General features: G+C 46.1%; 1 protein-coding gene across 2 annotated transcripts in view; it reads left to right on the forward strand.

Moving 5' to 3' along the window:
* The first annotated feature begins 9,514 nt into the window (after positions 1 to 9,514).
* Slc35f2 (solute carrier family 35 member F2) overlaps positions 9,515 to 25,026 on the forward strand; it is a 49,166-nt gene continuing 33,654 nt past the window's right edge. Inside the window, exon 1 of one of the 2 annotated variants that reach the window (XM_052760491.1) lies at positions 9,515 to 9,940. In XM_052760491.1, the coding sequence (XP_052616451.1) occupies positions 9,831 to 9,940 (110 nt within the window). In that variant the 5' untranslated portion in view covers positions 9,515 to 9,830. Of the gene's footprint in view, positions 9,941 to 9,985; positions 10,156 to 25,026 lie in introns of those variants that run through there. The other variant, XM_052760498.1, reaches the window with a different exon arrangement.

Genomic DNA, 25,026 nt, shown 5'->3' on the forward strand with positions numbered 1-25,026 from the left:
TTTCTTTTAGTAGAGAATCTTGTTCTCCTGGGGCACAGGGTAAAGGGGAAGGAAGCTGCATTTCTTCAGAGAGAGGAGGCAAGGGAAGGAGGGGACCGGTGGGAACAGAGGGCCAAGAAGAGTTAAGTTCTTCAGCATCTACCTTTAGTGTGAACACAATTTATGACATTTTTGTTAACCTCCTGTCCTTCAGTATCTGTCTTTAGTTCTGAGAGTATCTAAAAGCCTCTTATTCATTGTCCTACGTTGTCTGCCTGGTATCGGCTCAAGACACCCCAAGACCGAGTTCTCAGCACAAAGATGATTTATTTGCCCCAGAGGGACAGAGGGCAGGAAATAAGAGTCAAAGTCGGAAGATAGAGGAAGAGGAAGAAGGGGGAAGGAACCAGGGAGCAGGGGAAGGGAGGAAGGGAGGGGGCAGGAGCATTTTGTCTGGGAGTGGGGGTTGGAGGGTGTGGTTGAGACTGCCTCTGGATAGAGAGGAGACTTGGTCCATAATCAAATGACAGTTTATAGAGGTAAAAGGGGAAACTCTGTGTTAGGATGTGTTTAATTTTAATTGGATGTGTTAATTAGGGCAGCCTAAAGGGGGCTTTTGATTGCTGGACTTAAGTACTTTGATAGCTGGACCTTGGTAATCAGCCTCAGAAGGAGGAAGTGGTCAAATAAGGGAACAGACCTTGGTGGCTAGCTTTAGGAATGTCATCTAAGGATTTCAGCAAGGCAGAGTGAATGGGGGAGGGGCAAGGTCTGCCAGAGCCATGTTTGCCATGTTCGGGCTGGCCAGAGTCCCTTTATTCATTTTCTGTAAGCTATCAATTTTATCATCTCTTCTCTTAAATGCTTCTAAATTCCAATTAAAGTATGTTGCCCATTTATGACTTTTGTTTTATTGCCAGTTTTCTGCACAAAAATATATCAATTTTGGAACAGCAAATGTTCCATGTTGAAGAAACTGTAAAGCTAAGTTATCTTTGGTTAGATCTCCCCATTTTTTCAAATACTTGCAAGTTGAATGTCCATAATTATTATATATGAAGCTGCCTGGAGCACCAGATGGTGGCTTATCATCTAACAATTCCTCCCTTTTGGAAGCCTGGTTACTCTTTTTCTTTCTCTTCAAAAGATGCAAGCCTCTCTAGGGCACTTGTGTCTCGGATCAGGTTTGTATGCTGCTTTTGGGGTGGGCTTTCTCAGCTTTCACCCCAAGACCTCCCTCTCCCACTGGGTCTCAGGGTTATCCCGAGTGTTTATGGAAATGTGAGGGTTCTTAAGACACTGGGTGATCAAACCTTCATGTGTGTCTTCTCCAGGCAAGCTAATGACCCAGGAACAGGGCATATTTGTTGAGTTTCCCGACAACATCATTGCATGTTGTGGGGAGTTCTCCTGAACACTTCCTCCCTGTTGGGTTGGCGGGAACAGTGCCTCTTATCTGAAGATTTTTTTTTTTTTAAATGATCAGGCACTCAAAAATCATTTTTTAAAGATTTGTTTATTTTTAATTTATGTGTATGAATGTTTTGCTTGTATGTCTGTGCACCACAGATGTGCCTTGTGCCTGCAGAGTTCAGAAGATTTACAGATGGCTGGGAACCTCCACGTAGGGGCTGGGAACTACACCTGGGTCCTCTTCAAGAGCTACAAGTGCTCTTAACCACTGAGTCATCTCTCCAGCCCCACTCAGGAAATTCTTAAAAGTAGCAAGATTGTACTGGGCAGTGGTGGCACACTCCTTTAATCCCAGCGCTAGGGAGACAGAGGCAGGCGGATCTCTGTGAGTTCTAGGTGAGCCTGGGTTACAGAGTGAGCTGGGATACACAGAGAAACCCTGTCTTGGGGGGCGGGGGGGGGGGGAGTAGTAGCAAAGTTGCAATATGCAGGAGGAGCCACAGAGAACCGTAGAACTGGGTACTGAAGAAGTATCACGAAACAAAGGCCAACTACATTATAAACCGAAGGTCCCCAAGGCAAGCAAAATCAAGACAAACCAGAACAGAAACCAAAACACCCTCAAAGAGCTAAAAGAAAACAAAGCTGGAAACAAACCAATCAGAAACCAAAATACTTCGGAAGCAAACACAACTGGGTACTTTGAAACAAAGGCCTTGAAAGCCAAGAAATAAACAAAGTATCCGAACACATAGCCTAAAAACCTCAGGTCAGACTAAATCAAGAAGGTCTGCGCTCCAAGAAAAAAACTCACTGGCTTTTTCTTTTTCTTTCTTTTTTTCTTTTCTTTCCTTTTCTTCTTTTTTCTTTTTCTTTTCTTTTTTCCTTTCTTTTCTTTTCTCTTGTCCTTTCTTTTCTTAGAAGATCTCTCCTACATCGCCCTGGCTGTACTCACTATATAGGCCAGGCTGGCCTTGAACTCACAGAGTTCTGCTGGCCTCTGCCTCCCAAGTGCTGGTGAAGCGGTGCCAGATGGTAGGCAACAAAGTAGCCCCATCCTGATCCCTGGTGCCAATCTAGTTGATCCCTTCGGTGAAAAGTGACTTGTTCCTGGGCCCCACATTGGGCACCAAGAACTGATGATGAAAGAAACAGATCTCACCCCAAAGGACTAAAAAAGATCGTTTATTCTGGATCCAAATATGAGTGACCAATGTCCTGGGAACACAGACTTAGGTCTCCCTGAACAGTGTACCAATATGGTGGCAATTTTATTATTCACAGTCTGTCCATACATTCCAGAGGATTTTTTATCTGTTGTTCACAGGATGTATGTTAGATCTGACACGAGGGTGGGCAAGAAATGACTACTTAGGAGGCTAAAGCTAGCCCAAGATAAATCATAATTAGGCTATGGAGCTGCAACATTCCAACCTCTCCACATCACTGATGTCCTACCTATCAGTCAACGAGCTTTTGCAGACACAGCTCTTTCCCAGGGGTTACTTACAGGAACAGAGGTAAATCAAAAGCAGTTGAAAAGCCCAGCTAATACCAGCTAATACCAGTGAAGACTCAGACAGAGCCCTCTGCAAAACATCTGGCTTCCTCAAAAGGTCCAGGAGATCCTTGGAAAGCTTAGTTGGTGAGTCTCCTTCCCTAGCAGTGTTTACACATTTTACAAACCCTGGGATGAACCTTCAAGAAAGAATCTTTCAAAATCCCCCTTTCCCAGACACGTGACATTGTGTTTACATTCCAAGTTCCTTTTCCCACCTGGAGAGAATTCTTCAATTGGGTGGAAACTGCTGTACAACAAAGGCCAGCCTTGGCTACTTCGTGAGACCCTGTCGCAAAAGCCAAAGTAAAGAGGGGTGGGCATGTATCTTAGTGGAAGAATGCTGCTTGAGGTCCTGGCTCAGTTCCCAGCGCCTCAACAACAATGAACATTCTGATTTGGAAAAAGGACTTTCTGGCCGTCTTTTGTTAGGGGGAGTTGACCGTGTGCATTGGCTTCCCTGGCACTTGCCTGGGGCTGAGGAGGACCGCTGCCAGGTGAGCAGACCAAAGGCCTTGAAGTCACCAGGCTGCGAGGAGGTCCAAATTAATCCCCAGAGAGGTGACACAGAGAGCCCCTAAACTAGGCAGATGGGAGAGTTGTGGTTTAGGTACTAGATGATCTTTCCTATCTCCTCCTCCTTCTGCTCCGACTACCTTCTGGCTGTGAAGGCCAGAGACAGCTCCAGCCCATACCTTCCCCAAATCCTGGGCCACAGAAACCACAAGACATAATAAAAGGATGAAACCACAGGCATTTGGGCTGATTTGATACAGACAATAGATAATATTAGGTACATGGAAGGTGTTTAGTAAGTGGTAGTTTTTTGTGGTTGTTGTGAGGTTACTATATGAAAAAAAAAAAAAAACCAACCATTATTTTTCCCTCCAGTAAATTTCCTTGGACAAAAACTTATGGATTGGTGCCCACAGATCAACTCAATATATTTTAATCCCGATACCAAAATAATGCAGGCTGATCAATAATACTCAGGGATGAGCTCATCGTGGAGCAGGCTGGGAAGTGCTACTTTCTGGGGAGGACTCTGCGTGGAGAATGCACACGGTGTAACTTGACAGTCACATGTACTGGTTGGCTGGATTTCCTGGCCTCATTTTCCCTGGGGAGTGAGATTGTTGAACCTAACATCCGACCAACTGAAAAATGCTTTGACTGAATGTTTTCAAGTTTCAAAATGAGTAATATGCCCAGAAGAACGTAAGTTGAAGACAGATAGGGCAATCTCTCTTCTGTTCACCTTCCCCGCTCCTGACTGAGCCCCTGATTTAACCATTCTCAATGGCCTGGCCCATGCTCTTCCTCTTTAGTCCTTGCCTTCCTTCTCGACAGGCTCTATCTATGTAGCTCTTGCTGGCCTGGAACTCACTAGTAGGCTGGACTATGCTTACACTCTACCTTCTTATGTCCCGAGTGCTGGGATTACAGGCTTGCTCTGCCCTGGGTGGCTTCAGGTTTGGGTTTTGTTTGCTTTTTTGTTGTTTTTTTGTTTGCTTTCCTTTTGAGCTGGAGGCTCACTATGGTGCACAGGCTGGACCCCAGCTCCTCCTGGTGAGAGGCAACCTCCTGCCCTAGTCATCCAAGTGTTGAAGCTACAAAGATTCACCAGCACACCCAGCTGCCTTACTCTCCGCGTCAGGGGAACAGAAGCCAGTGTAAGTACGTGTATAGTGCATTGTAGATACAAAGACGCGTAGTTACTTGGCTGCTGGCTTTCGTTAATGGGATCATGCTGCACAGGTTCCTGCAGGTCACTCGTTTCACTTGACGGCAGATCCTGACTCTTACAAAGCAGCCCTATCCCTCCCTGGCTGCTGTCACAGGTTGTCATCAATTTGTGGCTTCAAGTAGGGCCGATTTATTTATTCCTTTGATTTTCTGGAGGCCAGAGGGTCAAGATCAGCTTTACCTTGTTACAATCAAGCCTAAAGTTGTCAACAAGGCTGTTTCTTCTGGAGGCTCTGAGCTCGTAGCAGCTATCTGTACGTACTTGAACACATACTTTCCTCCATCTTTAAAATGTACCCCTCCCAGTCCCCTTATGTACGTTCTTCTGGTGAAAATCCCGCTCCCATTTCCCTCTGTGAGGACACTTCCCTTATGGCCCACTAGATAACCCAGGATCACTTCCCCATCTCAAGATGTGGACCTTTATCAGCGCTACCAAGTCCCCTTTGCTATGTAAGACAACCACTGTAGGTTCTACAGATCCAGTCCATATTTGGAGGGGGAGCATCATCCAGTCTGACACATTTGAACTTCTTTTTCATAGACCTTGTTATTTATTTTATATGTATGGGTGTTTTGTCTGCATGTGTGCCTGTGTGCTATGTGAGTAGCTGGCGGCCTTGGGTCTCCTAAGACTGCAGTCAGATGGTTATAAGCTGACTTGTGCTGGAAATTGAACTCAGGTCCTCCGGAAAGACCTGAACTTTCAACCACCAAAGTCATCTCTCCAGCCCAAAATCTTGGGATTTTTTTTTTTTGTTTGTTTTTTAAGACAGGGTTTCTCTGTGTAATGTGACTGTCCTGGAACTTGATCCTGTCTGTAGATCAGGCTGGCCTTGAATTCAGAGATGCACCTGCCTCTGCCTTCCAAGTGCAGGGTTTAAAGGTGTGCACCACCAAGCCGGGCGGTGGTGGCCCACGCCTTTAATCCCAGCACTCGGGAGGCAGAGCCAGGCGGATCTCTGTGAGTTCGAGGCCAGCTGGACTACCAAGTGAGTTCCAGGAAAGGCGCAAAGCTACACAGAGAAACCCTGTCTCGAAAACAAAACAAAACAAAACAAAACAAAAGGTGTGCACCACCACCTCTGGGATTCTGCCTTGGTCTCTTAAATCCTGGGATTAAAGGCCTGAACCACCAAGCCCATCTTACTTTTTGTTTGTTTGCAACACATTTCATGGAGTTCAGGCTGACCTCAAACTTCCTATGTAGTTAGGATGTCTTGAACTTTGCTCCTCTGCCCTTGTCAGCCACGTTCTGGGATTACAGACCTAAGCTACCATGTCCAGCTTTATTAATTCATATTCTCTCTCTCTCTCTCTCTCTCTCTCTCTCTCTCTCTCTCTCTCTGTCTGTCTCTGTCTTTCAAGTGTATGTGTGTGCACTGTTTGATTTTTTGGGGGGTAATTTTTCTTTTCTTTAAATTAAAAAAAAAATTTCCTCTGGTTACTACTTACTCCCCAACACCTTTTTTTAGAGCAAGCATTGGTGCTGCAGATCGAATCTAGAAGTCCCAGGCACAGTTAGCTCATTTGAAGTACCTGCTTTACTACTAAGAGATCCCTTGCTGGCCTTATTTTAAGGTTATGTGTACTGATACAGGCCATATCTTCCTCTGTAATCATCACGTATGAAACGGAGCAGTCTAATATCTGGAATCATTACAAGAGTTACTTGGGAGATGCAATCCTGAGACTTGAGGGAGCTGGCTGGGAAGGGCAGCTCCCTCAAGTGGCCTATTCTTAGGAGAGGCTCTTCTGGAAGGCTGACAAGCAGCCTCAGAGACGGTGAAAGTTCAAAGGCCTGGGGCTAGAAGACAAAATTCAACTTGGGGTAAAGCTAGGTGTGGTGATAATTGTATAATTACAGCCCTTGGGAGGATGAGGCAGGAGGATCATGATTCCTAGGCCAGCCTCCGTGACATAGGGATACTCTGTTTCTAAATAAACTAAAAACAGCAACAGTCAGGCGGAGGTGGCTCATGCCTTTAAATCCAGCACTTGGGAGGCAGAGGCGGTCAGATCTCTGTGAGTTCGAGGCCAGTCTGGTCTGCAGAGAGAGTTCCAGGATAGCCAGGGCTACACAGAGAAACCTGGTCTCAAAAAACCAAACCATCCAACCAAACAAACAAAACAAAAACAACCCCATCAAATAATTAAAATTTGATTAACAAGTATTTTGCTCTGGTTAATCAGTGGGCATAGGTGGTTCAGTCTGTCATTGTGGTAAGAATAGGAATCTGAAAGGTCATTTGTGGGTCTTATACAATCATATGGGTTCGGTCCTCAGCTCTGAAAAAAAAAAGACAAAATAACAATCATATGGGGAAGGGGTTTCTTTGTACTGTCATTTACAAGAACATAGATGAGGGCAGGGATCAAGGGAAATTCCACACTGTAGGTTTTTTTCTTTCTTTCTTTCAGAGTTTCTCTGTGTAGCTCTCTGGCTGTCCTAGAACTTACGTAGACCAGCTAGCATCGACTCAGAGATATTCACCTGCCTCTGCCTCCCAAGTGCTAAGATTAAAGGCCTAGGCCACAATGTCCAAAAATCCCACATTGTCAATATGTAGAGTTTAATGGGCTGTTGTTCATTAGTCAGTCCTCTCCTCCCCCTGAAAGACAGGGTCTCTTGGATCCTAGACTGGCTCTGAACTCACTATGTAGTTGAGGATGACCTTGAATTTTTTATCATTCTGCCTCTACCTCCCAAGTGCTGGGATTACAGGATTACATGCCACCACTCTTGGTTTTCCTCAGTACCGGTGACTGAACCCAGACCCTCTCTACCAGCTGAACCACATCCCAAGCCCCTACACATGCTTCTGATGTTCTCAGAAGGCTTCATCAAGTTGTTTTTTAGCACTCAGTCAGTCTTCTTTTCTTCTTTGGTCGTCTGGCTTTGAAGTTTTCTTCCTATCTTCAACTATATGTCTAAACATACACAATACATCTGTTCATCTAAGTAAATAAATAAACAAAATGTCTGCCTATCTGTCTGTCTATCTATCTATCTATGTAACTTTATCTTGGTATCTGGAGATGAACCTAGAGTCTTAAGGATGCCTAGTAAGCATTCTATCATTAATCCTTACTTCAACACATATTTTATAATGATATTTATTTTAACAGTTGTAAAAATAATTTCATTCAGTCTCAACTTATCCTTATCCATCTGGTCCAGACTATTTTTTCCAAGTGTTTGTAAAGAAATTTTGATTAAGACCTTTTAAAGTTAGAAAAAACAGCTGGGTGTGTTGGCCAATGCTTATAATCCAAGCACTTGGGAGGCAGAAGCAGGTGGATTTCTGTGGGTTTGAAGCTAACCTAGTCTACACAGTGAGTTCCAGGACAGCCAGGACTATTTAGAGAGACCCTGTATCAAAATAAAACAAGCAAACAGAAAACCCAAAATAAATAAAATTAGAAAAAAAATTTCAACAATCATTTCAACTAGGTGTGGTGGTTCATGCAACAGCTCTTGGGAGGACTGCCCTATATTGGAGGCCAGCCTGGGCTACACAGTTGAGTTCCAGACCACCTTGGTCTATGGAGTGAGATTTTTGTCTCAAAAAGGCAAAACAAACAAAATAATCATATTTAAACTTTGCAGCGCTTGTAGCTGGTAAAGCTGAGACTTTTAGCTACAGTTTTCAAAACCTATTCCCTTTTTTTATGTAAAATTTTTTACACTGATTTGATTGTGTGTTCGTACGTGCTATTGTCGGGATGTTGAGTTCAACTTGCCAAAGTCTATTCTCTCCATCCACCAGGTGGGTTCCAGGAATCGAACTCAGACTTGGCTTCAGCCACCTTTACCGGCTGAGCCACACCCCTCAGCCCCACCTCTTTTTTTTTTGAGGCAGGGGGTCTCACTTTAGCTCAGGCTGGCTAGAACTACACTATTCTAGGCTAGCCTCCAGCTCAAGGTGATGCTCGCATGTCAACCTCCTAGGTCCTAGGAGCTGCGATTGAAGGCCTGAGGTACCAGCTGGTTTAAAACCTGGTTCTTCATAGTGTGCCCTACGGAACAGCCTGCTCTTTTGCATCCACAGACTTCTAGAATCCACTGTTTACTGTGTTCCTTTATCCACGAAACGAAGGAGGTTAGGGTGGGGCTGAGGAGGTGGGGATCGGTCTCAACACCTGGTCTCTTTCGGGAAAAGGCGTTTAATCAACACTACAGACTTCTGTCAGCAAGAACCAGGAAATTTCCCAGTCCACTTTTTAATCCCTCTTGTCCCTTCTGGGTCCATCCAAGCATCCGAAGGCGTGGCCCGGGTCGAGGCCAGGATAGCGCTGAGTGTGACAAGGCAACCCAACACACCCATGAGACAGACTTGCCTCACCCCGTGCCCCAAAGACACACTTCCTAGATCTTTCTTTTGAGAGGAAAAGAAACTGTAATTTTCTTCAGTTCTTTCAGGGAGAGGGAGGGAGACCTGGACACAGGGGCGGGGTCAGTGAGTCCTTCCAGTTAGCAAAGTTCAGGCTGGCACCAACTTTCCGCGTCCTGTAGGACATTCTGGGAACCAGCCAAGATAACCTCTTAACAACAGATCACCTCGTTTGCTGATTTCAAACAAGGAACTATAAAATCCTGACCTGCGCCTGGCATGGTAGCGCCGGCCTGTAAATCCCAACCCTCTGGAAGCTAAGGCAGGGAGAGTGCTGCGAGTTCGAGGTTAGCCTCGGCTACATAGTGAGATCCAGGATAATCTGGGCTACAGAGTGAGACTTTAGGTCAAACAAACGAATCAAATCAACTCCACCCACCCCGGAAAAAAAAAAAGAAGCCCAACCTCCTAATTCCTTAAATTTACATTGTGTCCTACCCAGCACTGACGCTAGCTGAGGAAACAAACCTGCCCTTTCTCCCCCAGCTTCCTAGCTTCCCTGAGGTGCCAGGTGATGATCTGCAAAAGCATTGTCTGGCCCTCAGGGCTTGACAGTTAATGATTTGTCGCACGAGCCGGGCGGAGGAGCGCCGGGACGCGAGCGAGCAGGCGAGCCAGTACAGCAGGAGAGCAAGGCAAGGCGCGGGCTGAGTCCTCGCCGTGCTCCCAGGCGCCGCCTCCTGTCTTCCGGGCCGGGGCACTTCGCGGGGTTCCGGGCACGCGAGGCTCACAGGGACCCCATGGAGGCCGAGTCGCCGGCGAGCGAAGGGGTCGCGGAGCCCCAGGCGTTGGGCACCGTGGGCTCGATCGGCAGCCTGCTGGGCAGGATCCGAGGCAAACTCTTCACCTGGTGAGTGCAGCGCCGGGCGGGCCCGGGTGGCGGGGACCCAGGCAGGACCCGCGCACACGTGTCTGCGGAAGCGGCGGCGCCCCGACTTTGGCTCCGCGCACTCCCCACGCGCACCCGGGAGGTCGCGTTTCACCTGGATGCTCCCATACACACACCCTTAGAAGCCGTGGCGATGCTTTTCAGAGGATGTGCAGGGAATTCATCCAGCTGGCATGGTGAGATCGGTCCCCGAGGACCCCCGCCACAGGGTGGGAGTCCTCGGGGACGCCGTGGAGAAGGGCTGCCCACCCTGGCGCTTGGCAGGTGGAAGTGCTGCCTTTCCTGGCGCGGCGCCCGCATTCTTTCAGCTCGGGATCCTTTCCCACCCGGCCTGATGGTGCCTCCAACTGGAGTTCACTCAAGTGAGAAAGCTGGGTTAAGTTTTGTGCTGTTGCGAACCGGAGACTGCGTCTGCCCTGTTTTGGGGCCTGAGCGAGGTGACATGGCCACCTCTGGAGCTAAGGTCCGGGGAAGCAGGTGGCTGATGTCACTGTGCTCTGTTGGGCCGTAGGTAGAGATGTTCTTAAAGAGTTGGCAGCGACTCTGGGGAAAGCTTTCTGTGGTCACTGGACGACTTGCGTTCTGGAGACACATAGAGGCTAACATCCAAATAATGAAATCCATTTACCGAGCCTTCACTCCGCGCCAGGCACTGGGCTTAGCCATTTATGTGGACAACAGCCCGCATCTCCTTCTCTTTAGGATATGGCGCTATTGTTAGACCCACTTTTTAGGTAGGGAAACACAAGGCTAAACAATTCACCTGGGGATTATGAGAGTGCCAGGGCTACAGGCATATGCCACTATCCACCCTGGGCAATGAATTTCAGGAAAGATTTTGAAAGCTACGCCCTTGAAAAGGCATCTCACTTTCAGAGCTGGTCGATAAATGTGTATACATGCATTTTTTTCTTTGGTCATAAATAAGCATAGTTTTAAATAGATACGCGTGTTCAAAGGGGTCAACTGGCCCCAGATCGACCATCCTCTTACAACTGTGTAATGTCCTGATATTTTAGCAGTGATTTCTTAGCGGGGAGACGTTACAGTGATTGCACTAAGGGCTCAGACTTTGAATTCAAAGCTTAGTGAGCTGGCTTTGCTTGGACAAGTCACTCAATTCTTGTGTGCTATTTGAGGATCGTTGGGGTACTGCAGCACAGTGTGAGAGTTCATGTTCAGCATGGGTCAGACCCTGGGTTCAGTTCTCAACAACAGCAAAAAAAAAAAAAAAAAAAAAAAAAAAAAAAAAAAAAAACGTGGGGGGTGAGGGTAGGTAGGAAGGCAGTAGTATGTCTCAGTGGTTAAAGGCTCCTGGCACCAAGCCTGATTATCTGAGTTCAATTCCCAGAATATACACGACGGAAGGAGAAACAATTCTCCAACACTGTCCTCTGGTCTTCATACATGTCCGGTGGCATGCATGTCCACCCATGTCCACATACACGGACACACTAAATAAATAAACAGATAATACAAGAAAAAATTACTAAGAGTCTTCTCCACTACCCTTCCCCCAACCTGCTTACCCTGCGGGGCTGTGAGAGGATTCCTTGGTTGACCACCCAGCAGTGGGAAGAGAGAGCCTGGTCCATTACAGTGTCCTGCACGGATTAGTTGCCACCGTGAGCTCTCTCCAGTCCCCGGTAATGGGAACATGTGGTAATTGGGAAGGTGCCAGTGACCCCAAGGCTGGGGTAGATAATCTAGCAGGTATCAGCTCAGCCAGAGGTACTTGCAAATGTGATTTTTCTCTTCATAGGGTGTTTTCAGATAGTATGTTTTATAATCAGAAGAGTCTAATAGCCTCTTGGGATTTCTTCCATCTCTCCGTGAGGTTTATTTTGCCCCTCCCTGGGGGACCTTTACTTTCTTGTGTGATGGTGGTTTGTGGGTATTTCACCCTCCTGGTGGATGGGCCTGTTTAACAGCAGACATTGTTCCTTTTCACTTGTGCATTCTGCACGACCCTTAGCACAAGAATGAATGAGTGAATGAATGAATGAATGCATGCATGAGTGAATGAATAGCTGAGAGATGATAAAGTTCTTTTCTTCCTACTTTTCTTTGCTCATGAACCATTTCTTTTCCTGATCCAAAATTGCATGCCAGGAAAGGAAATGAAGCCCAACAGTACGCTTCTAGAGTCCGTAACCATAGTTGCTCTTATTCTGGCTTTCGCTTCCTCACACCCTTTTTCCATACAGTGTCTCTCGGTTGTCCTGAGCTGGTCACTGACTCTTGGGGTTAAATGATCCTCTTGCCTGAGCCTCCTGAGTGCTACTGGAACTACAGGTGTGTGTGTGTGTCTGGTTTCTATGACAAAGTTCACGAGGCATCCTTTTCATTACACCACACTCTGACTGCCTCCCTGTGGTGATGTTCGTTCTGACCGGCACTGTTTTTCAGTGTCTTAAGTAGGCCGTACTGACTTTCAGGTTGTTATGTTGTCTGAAGCTGGCCTTGAACTCCTAACCTTCTTGTCCAGGGTACCATGGGGTATGGAGAAAAGACGGGACACAGAGAGATAGCTTATAGTTTCATAGAGGTTTTTTGTTTTGTTTTCTTTTGTTTCTCCTTTTCTGCGCCTTTCACCAAGAATACCACTTTTGACATGTGGGTACTAAGTACAGGGAAAAGTTAAGGGCGTGGAACAGATTGCCTTCTTTATCTGAAGTGTATATTCTAGGTGACCCCAACTCCCTTAGGGTATGGACATTTTGTGTGTGTGTGTGTGTGTGTGTGTGTGTGTGTGTGTATGTGTGATTTTTGAATACTAGATGACTAGAGTGATTATGGTGGTGCCTGACTGTAATCTCAAGCACTCAGAAAGTGGGATGGAATGTTCAAAGGCATTCTGGGAGTTCAAGGCCAACTGTAGTGATACCTTGTCTCAAAGACAGAAGAGAGGGGAAAGAAGTATAGGATCACTTGAGTACTCATCCCACAAGTTCAGTGAGCACTTACTGTCTGAAGCGTTCACAGTAACAGACATGGAATGTTCCCCAATAGGTTCTGCCCTTGAACCTGACCTTTTTTTGTTTTGTTTTGTTTTTTGGAGACAGGGTTTCTCTGTGTAGCCCTGGCTGTCCTGGAATTCACTCTGTAGACCAGGCTGGCCTTGAACTCAGAGATATGCCTGCCTCTGCCTGAGTGCTGGGATTAAAGGCGTGTGCCACCATTGATGGGCCTTGAACCTGACTTTTGTTGTTTATTGTTCTCTAGTCAAATAATATACTGTAACAAAAAGCCATGGATTTCCAGAAGTGCCAGAGGACACTTATTATTTGTAAACTATCGGATAGTTTACATTCTGATACACAGACCTTAATTTATTCATATATTTCAAAATGCAGAATTCCTTATGATTGTCAACTTTCTATCTCTAGCAGAAAACTTTATTACTTCATGTGCTTATCTTTCCTTAACAAATAAAGGATAAGCTGTTGAGGCATAGCTTTTTATTGTATTTTATTGTAACACAATGTTGGTCAGGTTTGTTGTTTTCATTCAATACACCTTAGGTGTCTGTAGTGTCCTAGGCCCTAAACTAATCTTTGTGAGTGGAGGGTAAATACAATTTAGTTTCTGTTTTCAAGAGGGCTCATAATCAAATTATAGTAAAGGAATCATGGTAAGTGCCAGAGGAGTAAGTCCAAAGTTCGCTGATGGTGTTGGGCTACGGTAGTGAATAGAGCCGCCTTCCAAAGTTCAGGGTTGGCCCAAAGGAGGGCAGAGAGCAGGCCTGCCAGGGGGAGGACCAGCTGAGAAATTTCAAGTTTTGTTCCTACCAAGTGAGAGAGGTAGCCAGGTTGGAAGGGCTAGAGAGTGTTTCACTTAAAGGACTGCTAGGAACTTAGTGTGGAGAGGGCATGGACTGGAGGAGGGTGAGCAGTAGTAGGCCAGCAGTCTACAAGTGTATTCCTTGGTTCGGTCAATGCACAGGAGCATTCCTTGTCCCCATCCATCAGTCTCCAGGAGTGGAAGACTCCTTGTCCCCATCCATCAGTCTCCAGGAGTGGAAGACTCCTTGTCCCCATCCATCAGTCTCCAGGAGTGGAAGACTCCTTGTCCCCATCCATCAGTCTCCAGGAGTGGAGCACCCCTTGTCCCCATCCATCAGTCTCCAGGAGTGGAGCACTCCTTGTCCCCATCCATCAGTCTCCAGGAGTGGAGCACTCCTTGTCCCCATCCATCAGTCTCCAGGAGTGGAGCACTCCTTGTCCCCATCCATCAGTCTACAGGAGTGGAGCACCCCTTGTCCCCATCCATCAGTCTCCAGGAGTGGAGCACTCCTTGTCCCCATCCATCAGTCTCCAGGAGTGGAGCACTCCTTGACACCATCCATCAGTCTACAGGAGTGGAGCACTTCTTGACCATTCACCAGTCTATAGGAATATCAGTTTATGGTTTTTTTTGTTTTGTTTTTTTTTTGTCTAGATGTATGTCTGCACACCACATGCCTGTTTGGTGCCTAAGGAGATCAGATGAGGGCATTGGATCACCTTGAATTGGAGTTACAGTTGTGACTGTAACTCCAATATGGATGCTAGGGACTGAACCCATGTCTTCTGGAAGAGCAGCCAATGCTTTTAATTGCTGATTCATCTCTCTAGTTCCATGAAGGATATTGTTATATGGCATCATTTAAGGAAATTATATGAAATGAGAGCATTTATATGCTTTGTGCTGTGCGGGCCTGGGTAATCCTTTATCCTACCAGTCTCCGTAAATTCTCCCAGCCCAATTCTATTGTGCAATTAATTACTATCTGCTTCCTCTAGACTTAGGAGTTAGGAGTAATGTCAAGTTGTGTCCACTGTTATATACTTTATTATAGCACACTTTGAATTGGATAATTCCTCATTGGGGGCAGCTGTGCATCCTCTGCCCAACAGACGCCAGCACAACACCCTCACCCCTCAACATACACCCATTTTGATATGACGATCAAAAATGTCTGCAGACATTGTCAGATTTTTTAAAAAGATTTATTTATTTATTTATTATGTATACAGTGTTCTATCTGCATGCCAGAAGAAGGCACCAGAACTCATTATAGATGGTTGTGAGCTGCCATGTGGTTGCTGGGAATTGAACTCAGGACCTCTGGAAGAGTAGTCAGTGCTCTTAACCTCTGAGCCATCTCTCTAGCCCCAGATGTTTGTGTTTACCGGCCTCAGATATCTGTTCTCCACGGTGCCCAGTGACTTCCCATTTCCACCCTCAGAGCACAGCTCTGTGCTGAGTGTCCGTTCTCCCATTGACCTGGGCGGTAGTGCACCGTTGAATGCTTTGCTGGGTGCTGCTCCCATCTGACCTGTTCCATCGCTTTCTCAGCACTGCCGGGAGTTGTCAGAGGACGTGCAGTGACTATCTCTGTGTGGTACGGGGAGACGTGAGAGTAGAACTTTCTAACAGGCCCTCCACTGGCCTCTGGACCCGGCATGCAGTCCTCTCCCCGGAATAGTCTAGACAGCCTCTAGGTTTGTCTTGCTTCTCTCTGCTCCTTCCAGGGCTAATTTGAAAGCAGAGAAGATGGCGGTCAGAGCTTATTCCTCGTCTTGACCACATTTCTAGAATATTCCCGGAGCCCATCTCCTCTTCATCATTACAGTCATTACTTCAGTGTAAACCTTATCATCTCTCATCTGGACTCTCGTGGCTTCCACCCATGGTTTCACACCATCAGAGAGATGTCAAATCAAACAAAAGGGTAGCAATAGCCATCATCAAACGAGAATTCCCTGTTTACATTTCATCAGTCCTGTGACCCACCTACACAGTTTGGTTTCTCATTTGACGGAGCAGATGAGTAACTTGCTTGGAACACACAGCTGGTGAGTGGCAGAGAGAGAGAGTTACGGCTGATTCTAAAGTGAAACCCGCTTTGCTAGTTCTGAAGCCTCACCCTTATCATTTTTGAAAGCTGAGGCTTTAGGGTGCTGCCCTTACCCTGCACAAACTAAGAGGTGTCTTGGGAGTCCCTGGAGGTTCCTCGGAGGCTCCCCTGGGGAGCAAGTGAAGAACGGGACCTGGTGAGTTTCTTAGCTGGTCTCTGGCATCCACAGATGCATTGCTATTGCCGTTCGTATAATTGGGATTTTATGCAAGATGTCCGGATTATTAACAGCAGTACTCCAGGCTGGGTGGCTTGGAGACAGCAGGAATTCATTTCTCGTGGCTCTGGAGCGTGGGATGTCTGAAAGTGAGGCTCTCGCAGGTTTGGTGTCTGGTGTAGGCAGATTTACTGCCTCATGGATGGCCATCTTCTCACGATGCCTCATGATGCCTTGACATGGCAGATGGGGTTAGAGAGCAATCTGGAACCTCTTTTTGTGTGCCAATCCCAGTCATACAGAAGAACCTTGACCTTGTTACTTTACCCATTGTGATAAACACTGTGCTCAAAAGCAACCTGGGGAGGAAAGGGTTTATTTCATCTTATGTCACAATCCGTTATACAGGGAAGCCAGGGAAGGAACTCAAGGCAGGAGCTGAAGCAGAGGCCGTGGAGGAGCATTGCTTACTGGCTTGCTCTCCATGGCTCATTCAGCTGGCTTTCTCATACAACTCAGGACCACCTGTCCAGGGGTGGCACCAGCAGGGGTGGTTCAGCCTTCTCATATCAGTCATTGATCAAGAAAATGCCCCACAGGCTTGCCTATCGGTTAGTTGGATGGAGGCAGTTCCCCAGTTGAGGCTCCATGTTTTCAGCTTCTCTGGTGACTCGTTTCTGTCAAAATGACAAAAACTAACCAGCACACATCCTCCTTCCCTAAGCACCTCCCAAAGCTGTGCCCCCGCCTACTGTCTGCTTGGGGATGAGAGGCTAACACAAGAACGTGGGGAGGGTGACAATGTTTAGTCTCTATCTGGGTTTGTAGAAAATGGCAGCGGACACAAGTTTGAGAGCCACCGTCACCCGATCTCCCATGACCGCAGGCCCCTCACCTGGCGGCCCTCCCTCCTCCGTCTCCCTCTTCTTCCTTTGTACCTGTTCATAACAGTTGACTCAGTGCTTTAAAAATTAGGCTAAAATGTACATAGTTTTGAATTCTCCCTTTTTAGTTACTTCTGTGTGTGCTGTTTGCAGACATTAGAGGCAGGCATCATTATACAGTGCGGCCTCCACCACCGTCCTCTTGCAAAAATGTGTTCATAATCCCTAAAACAAAACAAAACAAAACAAAACAAAACAAAACAAAAAACACCAAACCAACCCTGCCTTCTTGGCCCTGGCAGTCCCCCCACCCCCATCTTCATCCCTTCCTTTCTTTTTTCCTTTCCTCCCTTCCCTCTTTCCTTCCTTGCCTTTAAAAATGCTTGTGTATTTACTTATATTTATCTGTGTATGTGTGTGGTCATGTTTATGCTGCAAGTATACAGAGGTCAGAGGACAACTCGTAGAAGTCCTTCTCTTCTTCCACCACGTGGGCCCTGGGAAATAAGCTCAGGTCATCAGGCTTGGCGGTAAGTACCTTTACCTGCTGAGCCATATCCCTAACCCCAGTCCACTTTGTGTATGAATCTGACTTCTCTAGATGCCCCCTAGCGATGGCCTGGACTCACACGGTATTTGTCTCTGGGGGGGGGTACTTAGGCTGCCCCGTGTCAAGTACAGGGTCTCTGTCACCTGCCCACCCCCCACTCCTGGTTCATCTACCAGAATGATGATCGCTCAGAGACAGACACCTGTGCTTCACTTGTGACCACCCAGCCTTGTCCCCAGGGCTCCCTCCTCCGTGCTTTTGCGTTCTTTCTTCTTGTGGAGGCTACAAGAGTATTGTAGACAGTGCCAAGCGGGGATGTGTGACTCCTTCCAACCCGCCCTCACACACATCTTGGTTGGATGCCCCTCTTCTCTACCTGTAAGATATATTTCCCCACCCCTTCCTGCGTGCTTACTGTTGAAAGCTTGGCAATAATTACCACTAGCCCTGGAAAATGCCTTAGGGCAGAGGCTGGAGTTCATCTCAGAAGCCCCTGTGGTACTTTGCCCTTGGCACAAATCCAAAAAAAAAAAAACTGGTAGCAGTTCTTCCCCTTCTGGAGATAGGACAGGTCGATGGGAACAGTAAAAACCTATTTTTAAAAATGGAATATCTTGACTTATTATCTTTGGCAGCTTCATGCATGTAAATAATGCACGCTGATTATAGACGCACCACCGACTCCCTCTCTTCCTCCTTTGTGTCCTCTCTGCTTTGGTTGTTAACGACCCTCTGAGTCCAGGTGGCCCTGCCTGTTGAATGCTGGCTGACCTGCTCACCTGACTTTGTGCAGGTCAGTACAGGTGTCTCGAGTTTATGGATGCAGCAGCCATATCATCACCCAAAGACAGAATTTCACACACTCTTCCCCATCCTCCAGTTCCTACATTTTCCCACCCCTTTCATGAGCCTGAAGGATGAGGTGGGGTGGCTGTAGATGTTCCATTTACGGTTGGGCATCCAATAGACACTTATTCTCAGCACTTGGCTAGTTCCGAGTCTCCGAATGAACTGCTGACCACTGCAGAGAGATGCTTTTCTGTCCAAGGCTGAAGAAAGCCTTAATCTATAGGTATAAGCACAGATATTTAGAAGGCAGTTTGACAATGTGTTGTTTAGCAAAATGGCAGGAGTAGGTTCCTCCTGGGACCTGTGACCTCCCTAGCCATGGGCTTTTGACCAGGCGTATAGTACCAGACATGAATTCCTTCCTGTGAAGCCATTTTCAAATTCAATCTAAAAGCAGCTGCTCAGCCCCTTGCCGTTCATACCACTATTACATCGCTGGACACACCTTGCCTTTCAGGTTGGGATTGTAGCGTAGAGGGTTGGCTGCATGGGTACCAATGGTGTCTTTTTTCTCCCAGTGGTCTATATAGCACCTTCTGGCACTATGAAAACTAGTCATTAAAGAGAGTTTTCAGGTCACTTCCAGCTTGATTTCTCTGTCTTGCACCCAAAGTGTATTGTGTCTTCAGCAATAGTCTTACCATCTTGTTCTAGTGGGTAACCAAGAGCAATGGCGGTAGCCTGTGTTGTTCTGGGGGCCTGGGGGCCTTCCCTGATCAGTAACTCATACACAGGGAGCTATCCCATACCCAGTACTGAGACTTTCATTTAACAACCCATAATCTGGAATCATGGGGAATCATGGTCTACCCATGTGTGGTCCCCTCCTTTTGTTAGCTGTGGTAAATAAGATGTGAGAGCTAGGACAGAAGGAAAAGTAGGCTCTTTCTGAAGGGCAGCTTTCGGAGATGTTTAGAAGGTGGCCACATGGGCAGACGATGGGAGTTGCCATCCCTGGAAACTGTTTTGATAAATGTTTTGGTAAGCTCATTTAAAAGTTAGATGTTGAGGCTGTAGCTCAGTGTGTAAAGCACTGGCCCAGCACACCGAAGGACCTGAGTTCAATTCCCCAGCATTTCCTAAACTGGGATGGTGGCACACAGCTCTTTCATCTGAGGAGAAGGATCAGGAGTTAAGGTCAATCGAGACTCGGCCAGCTCCTGGCCTATCAGGGCTACATGAGACCCTGTCTCAAAATAGTCACAACCAAACAGATCTTTACAACACACACACACACACACACACACACACACACACACACACCCTTTATCTCTGCCCGTCACACACAAACACAAAAACAATTTCCTTCTGTTACTTACTGAGGATCATTAGAAAACTTATTTCAAACAGGTTGGTTTTCCAGAAGGCTTCAAAAATCGAATCGAGTGGCACTTCTTGTGTAATGGATTTCTCACTTCTGTTAATTCATCTATGCAGAATTTTTGGCAGCTACTCTCCAATATTGAGTTGGCTGCTACTGGACAACTCTCTAGGGTAGGTCACTCCATTTAATTACTTAGCAGGCCCATTTGCTGTTAATCCTAGAGATTTTGTAAAGAAAAAAAAAAACTTTACTTGAAATTCTTAGCTGGGCATCATAGTACTCTTTTGTAGTCCTACCACTGAGAGACTGAGGCAGGAGGATTGCTGTGAGTTGAAGGCCAGCTCGGGCTACATAATGAGTTTCAGGATAACTGGAGATAGTTAGCAAGATCCCGTCTCATACAAAACAAAAAGAAAAGAAATAAAATTCTTTTTCCAAAAAGTTGATTTACTTTTTTAGTGTATATTTATATATTTGTTAATGTGTGTGCAGTGCATGTGCCTTTATGCTCACAGAGGTCAGAAGTGTTGGGTGTCCTCCTCTATTGATCTCTACCCATTCCTTTGAGGCAGAATCTCTCCCAGGGCTCAAGTTTTCTTGGATCAGTTGGAACCCACCAAGCCCTAATAATTCCCCTGTCTCTATCCCCTTTGGAGCTGGGGTTACAGAAACACTCAGGAGCCCTAGCTTGTTACATGGGTGCTAGGATTTGAACTCTGGTCCTTTGGGTTGTGCAGAAAGTTCTCGTAACCACTGAGCCATCCTTCTAGCCTCAAGAGATGTAGTTAAGTTCTTCACTGCACATTTAAAACCCAAGAACACTCTCCTTTCCATACACAAAGTGCATTCGCCCTGGCATCACCTCCCTCCTTGTGAGTTTAACTGATTTTTCTGAGTAACAAGGATGTGCTTCAGGCCATCTAAGTGAATTATTTGTCTTATTTCTTCTAACTTTTACTCCCACGTTGTCACATGCGGCTTTTTCTGTGTTATCAAGCATATCTTTGGAAACCTGTGTTCTTTTAAAATTATACTTTCTAACTATTAAACCCTCCAGGAACCGAGCTACTTAGTACCTTAGAACTACTTGAAGGCAAAGTAGGAATAGTCACGTATGAAGACTGCAATAGTTTTGATTTTTAGCTAGTTCTGACAGATTATCTCTGGTAGTCCAGGCTGGCCTTGAACTCACTATATAGCCAAGGATGACCTTGAACTTCTAATCCTGCTTCTGCCTAAATGCTGGGATTGCAGGCAAGCACCACACCACCATGCCTGATTTATAGAAGGTCTTGTTGCACAGATTTGGGGATGTTTATTGTGAATGGTTATAGGAGTCTACGGTAATTAAAACAATTGGACAAGTTTAACTATTATGCTAATGATGTGACCCAGCTTCCATGAAAGACCACGACGAGGTCCAAAACTCCTTTTTAGTCTGTTTGTGTTCTCTCTCTCTCTCTCTCTCTCTCTCTCTCTCTCTCTCTCTCTCTCTCCCTCCCTCCCTCCCTCCCTCCCTCTTGGTTTTTGAGTTTCTCTTCTCCTGGCTGTCCTGGAACTCACTCTGTATGTAGACTAGGCTGGCTTGAACTTGTACATCCCCCTGCCTCTGCATTCCAAGTGCTGGGATTAAAGGTGTGTGCCACCACCACCTGGCTAGTTATTTTTTTAAAAACCAGAATATTTAAGAGAGAATATAATTCATTTTCCTATTGAAAACTTGAGGCTGGGTCCATGTGTGGTGCAGTAGATCTGGCCAGAGCCCTCTGGAGACATTCCTGCTCTAGACGAATTTAGAATATATTTGGAAAGAGTAATTCCTTCCGTGTAGACCAGGCTAGCCTTGAAGTTTGGGCGGTCATGCTGCTTCTGTCTCCCTACTGCTAGGAATAGAGGTGTGCGACGTTGTGTCCAGCAGTTCCTGCCTGGTTTTCACGCAGGCTGTCAGGTGAGATAAAGGCAGGAAGAGCTGAGCTTCGCCGAGCATGGTTAGCTGTGTACTCCAGAGTGACCATAGTATTCCCGGGCTTCAGGGGACGTTAGTTCATGCAATCCTTCTGTTAACTTCTTTTCCTCCGGGATGTGGGATGGCCTGGAACTCGTTTTGAATCAGTTGGTCTTAACCTCCTCAATGTTGGGTTAAAGGTGTGACCCACTACACCCTTTAAAGAACTGTCTTGTTCGTTTTTGTTTCAGTTCCTCAACCTTCTGCTTCTGCCTCCTAAGTTGTACCCCAGCTCCAGGTACTGGGAATTAAATCTAGCGTGCTTAGCGAGCAGTCTACGTCTGGTCCACATTCTGCTTCTGCTAATTTTCTGCATTAACTTCCCCACTTGAACATGGGGAAACCGAGGCAAAGGGGGAAAAGGAATCCCACCTGATAGGATCAGTCATACTGCAGCCGGGAACCAGCCATGCTTCCTTCCATTCAGGCAATTTGGCCTGGCCTTCTGTGCTGCTAGCCTCGGGTACCTTCTTGCCTCTTGTGAGATGGATAGTAAAAGCAAGCAAGCACACAGCCCACCCACCCTAAACAGACCTTTGGCAGCCTCCCTCCGAGCCATTTGTATCTCCAAGCATGCCTGACAGTACATTAACCTCAAGATAAATATCTTCTTGAAACATCATTTAACTTATTTCTTCAGACTCCAGTCGCACAAAGCAGATTAATCTTAATTCCTGGCTCATGATATACTCTCAGTGTTGGCACATGAATAGCTCTATTAATTTTTTTTTTTTTTTTTTTTTTTTTTTTTTTTTTTTTTTTTTTTTTGCTTTTTCGAGACAGGGTTTCTCTGTGTAGCTTTGCGCCTTTCCTGGAACTCGCTTTGGAGACCAGGCTGGCCTCGAACTCACAGAGATCCGCCTGGCTCTGCCTCCCGAGTGCTGGGATTAAAGGCGTGCGCCACCACCGCCCGGCTCTATTAATTTTTTTAAATGTAATGCATTCCCATAAATCCACTACTTTCCCTAAACTAGAATTTATATGCACCCAGTAGCCATTCCCTTCTTCATCCCCTTATCTGTTCACTACAGATAACTATAGTCACCCCCTGAATCATCCCTTCACCGTTTGCTAGCTTTCAGCTGTATAACATATTTATACATATGTATGTATTTTAAATACATAATTTTTTTTTTTGTTTTTTGAGACAGGGTTTCTCTGTGTAGCTTTGGAGCCTGTCCTGGAACTCACTCTGTAGCCCAGGCTGGCCTCGAATTCACAGAGATCTGCCTGGCTCTGCCTCCTGAGTGCTGGGATTCAAGGCATGCGCCACCACCGCCCGGCTTAAATATAGTTTTTATCTGTATGACTTTCTCTTCCCTCCTTGCCCCCATCTCTCTTTGTGAAAAGGGTCTCACTATGCAACCTTGGCTGGCCTGTAACTCACTATGCAGACCAGGCTAGCATCTAATTCATAGAGATCTATCTGTCTCTGCCTCCAGAGTGCTTGGGTTAATTAGGCACGATCCACCCTGCCCAGTTCTTTCTTTTAGACTGGGTCTCAGTTACCTCAGGATGGGCTTTGTATTCCATATATAACCAAGGATGACCTTGAACTCCTTCCTCATTCTCCTGTCTGCGCCTCCTTAGTGTTGTGGATTTTCAGCTATATACTACAATGGGAAATATCCATATATCTAAAAGGTATTTTATTTATTTATTTATTTATTTATTTATTTATTTATTTATTTATTTATTTATTTATTTTTAAGACAGGATTTCTCTGTGTAGTTTTGGTGCCTGTCCTGGATCTCACTATGTAGACCAGGCTGGCCTTGAACTCACAGAGATCTGCCTGGCTCTGCCTTCTGAGTGCGGGGATTAAAGGTGTGCGCCACCACTGTCCAGCTCTAAAAGGTATTTTATTTTATTTTTTTTCCAAGACAGGGTTTCTCTGTGGTAGCCTTAGTTGTCCCAGAACTCACTCTATAGACCAAACTGGCCTCCAACTCACAGAGATCCTCCTGCCTCTGCCTCCAGAATTCTGGGATTAAAGGTTAGCACCATCATACCCTGCCTAAAAGGTATTCTTAAACAATTATTTTATTTTATTTTATTTTATTTTATTTTATGTGTACAGGTGTTTTGCCTACATTAATATCTGTGCACCAAGGAGGCCAGAAGAGGGCATCAGATCCCCTGGAACGAGAGCTACAGGGAGTTGAAAGTCACCTCGTGGGTGCTGGGAACTGAACCCAAGTGTTCTAAAAAAGCAGCCAGTGCTCTTAACTGTTGGGCCATCCCCCCGCCCCCCATTTTTTTGGTTTATTTGACTTACACTTCCAGATCACAGTTCATCATTGGAGGAAGTCAGGACAGGAACTCAAGCAGGGCTGCAAGGAGGCAGGAGCTGATGCAGAGGCCATGGAGGGGTGCTGCTTACTGGCTTGATCCCCATGGTTGCTCAGCCTGTTTTCTTATAGAACCCAGAACCACCAGCCCAGGGATGGCACCACTCACAATGTGGCCCTCCCCCACCAATCACTAATTAAGAAAATGTCTTCATTTTCTTATGCAGCTGCGCCTTATAGAGGCATTTTCTCAATCGAGATTGCTTCCTTTCAGGTAATCCTAGCTTGTGCCAAGTTGGTGTAAGACTAACCAGAACAGCCCTATTTTCTCATCCCTCTTTTTTAAAATTGAGATTCTACACATGAGAAAAAGAATAAGATAGTCAGCTCCTATTTTTTTTTATTTTTAATTCTATGTGTGAGCGTGGGCTTGAAACTCTACCACTCACTATGCTAAATGTTCCTATATGTTCCTATATGTGGAAGAATATTCCTAGAAGTCCTATTCACAAGAACACAAACACCCAAACACCTACTGACAGCGAATGCAAGAATGAACCCAGGAAAGAACAATAAAGTGTGGCATATCTTAAGGAAGGAGTATTATTTAGAGTAATTGCGAATATTGTTCGGCATCATAGAACAACATGCATCAATCTTTACAATGTGACATGGGTGATCTCGATGTATGACTCGGCACAGTATCCTTTTTACGAGGTAAGAAGCTTCAGTAAGGACTGCAGAGCTGCTCAGCTGCTGACAGTGTCTGCCACTCTTGCAGAGGACCCGAGTTCAGTTCCAGCTCACAACTGCCTGTAACTCCAACTCCAGGGAATCTAGCCCCCTCTTCTGACCTCTCGGAGGGCACCTGAACTCATGTATACACACACACACACACACACACACACACACACTCCTCTGTCGGGCTTGGAACTCAGTCAGCAGGCTAGGCTGGCTGGGCACGGAGCCCCAGGGGTCTGCCTCTTTCTATCTTCCCAGCACGAGGATAGAAGCATGAACCACCACATTTGGCTTTAGGTTTTCTTTCTTTCTTTCTTTCTTTCTTTCTTTCTTTCTTTCTTTCT

Source organism: Peromyscus californicus, unplaced genomic scaffold (genome assembly GCF_007827085.1).
Source record: "Peromyscus californicus insignis strain IS unplaced genomic scaffold, ASM782708v3 Scaffold_11__1_contigs__length_118956290, whole genome shotgun sequence".
Taxonomy (NCBI): Eukaryota; Metazoa; Chordata; class Mammalia; order Rodentia; family Cricetidae; genus Peromyscus; species Peromyscus californicus.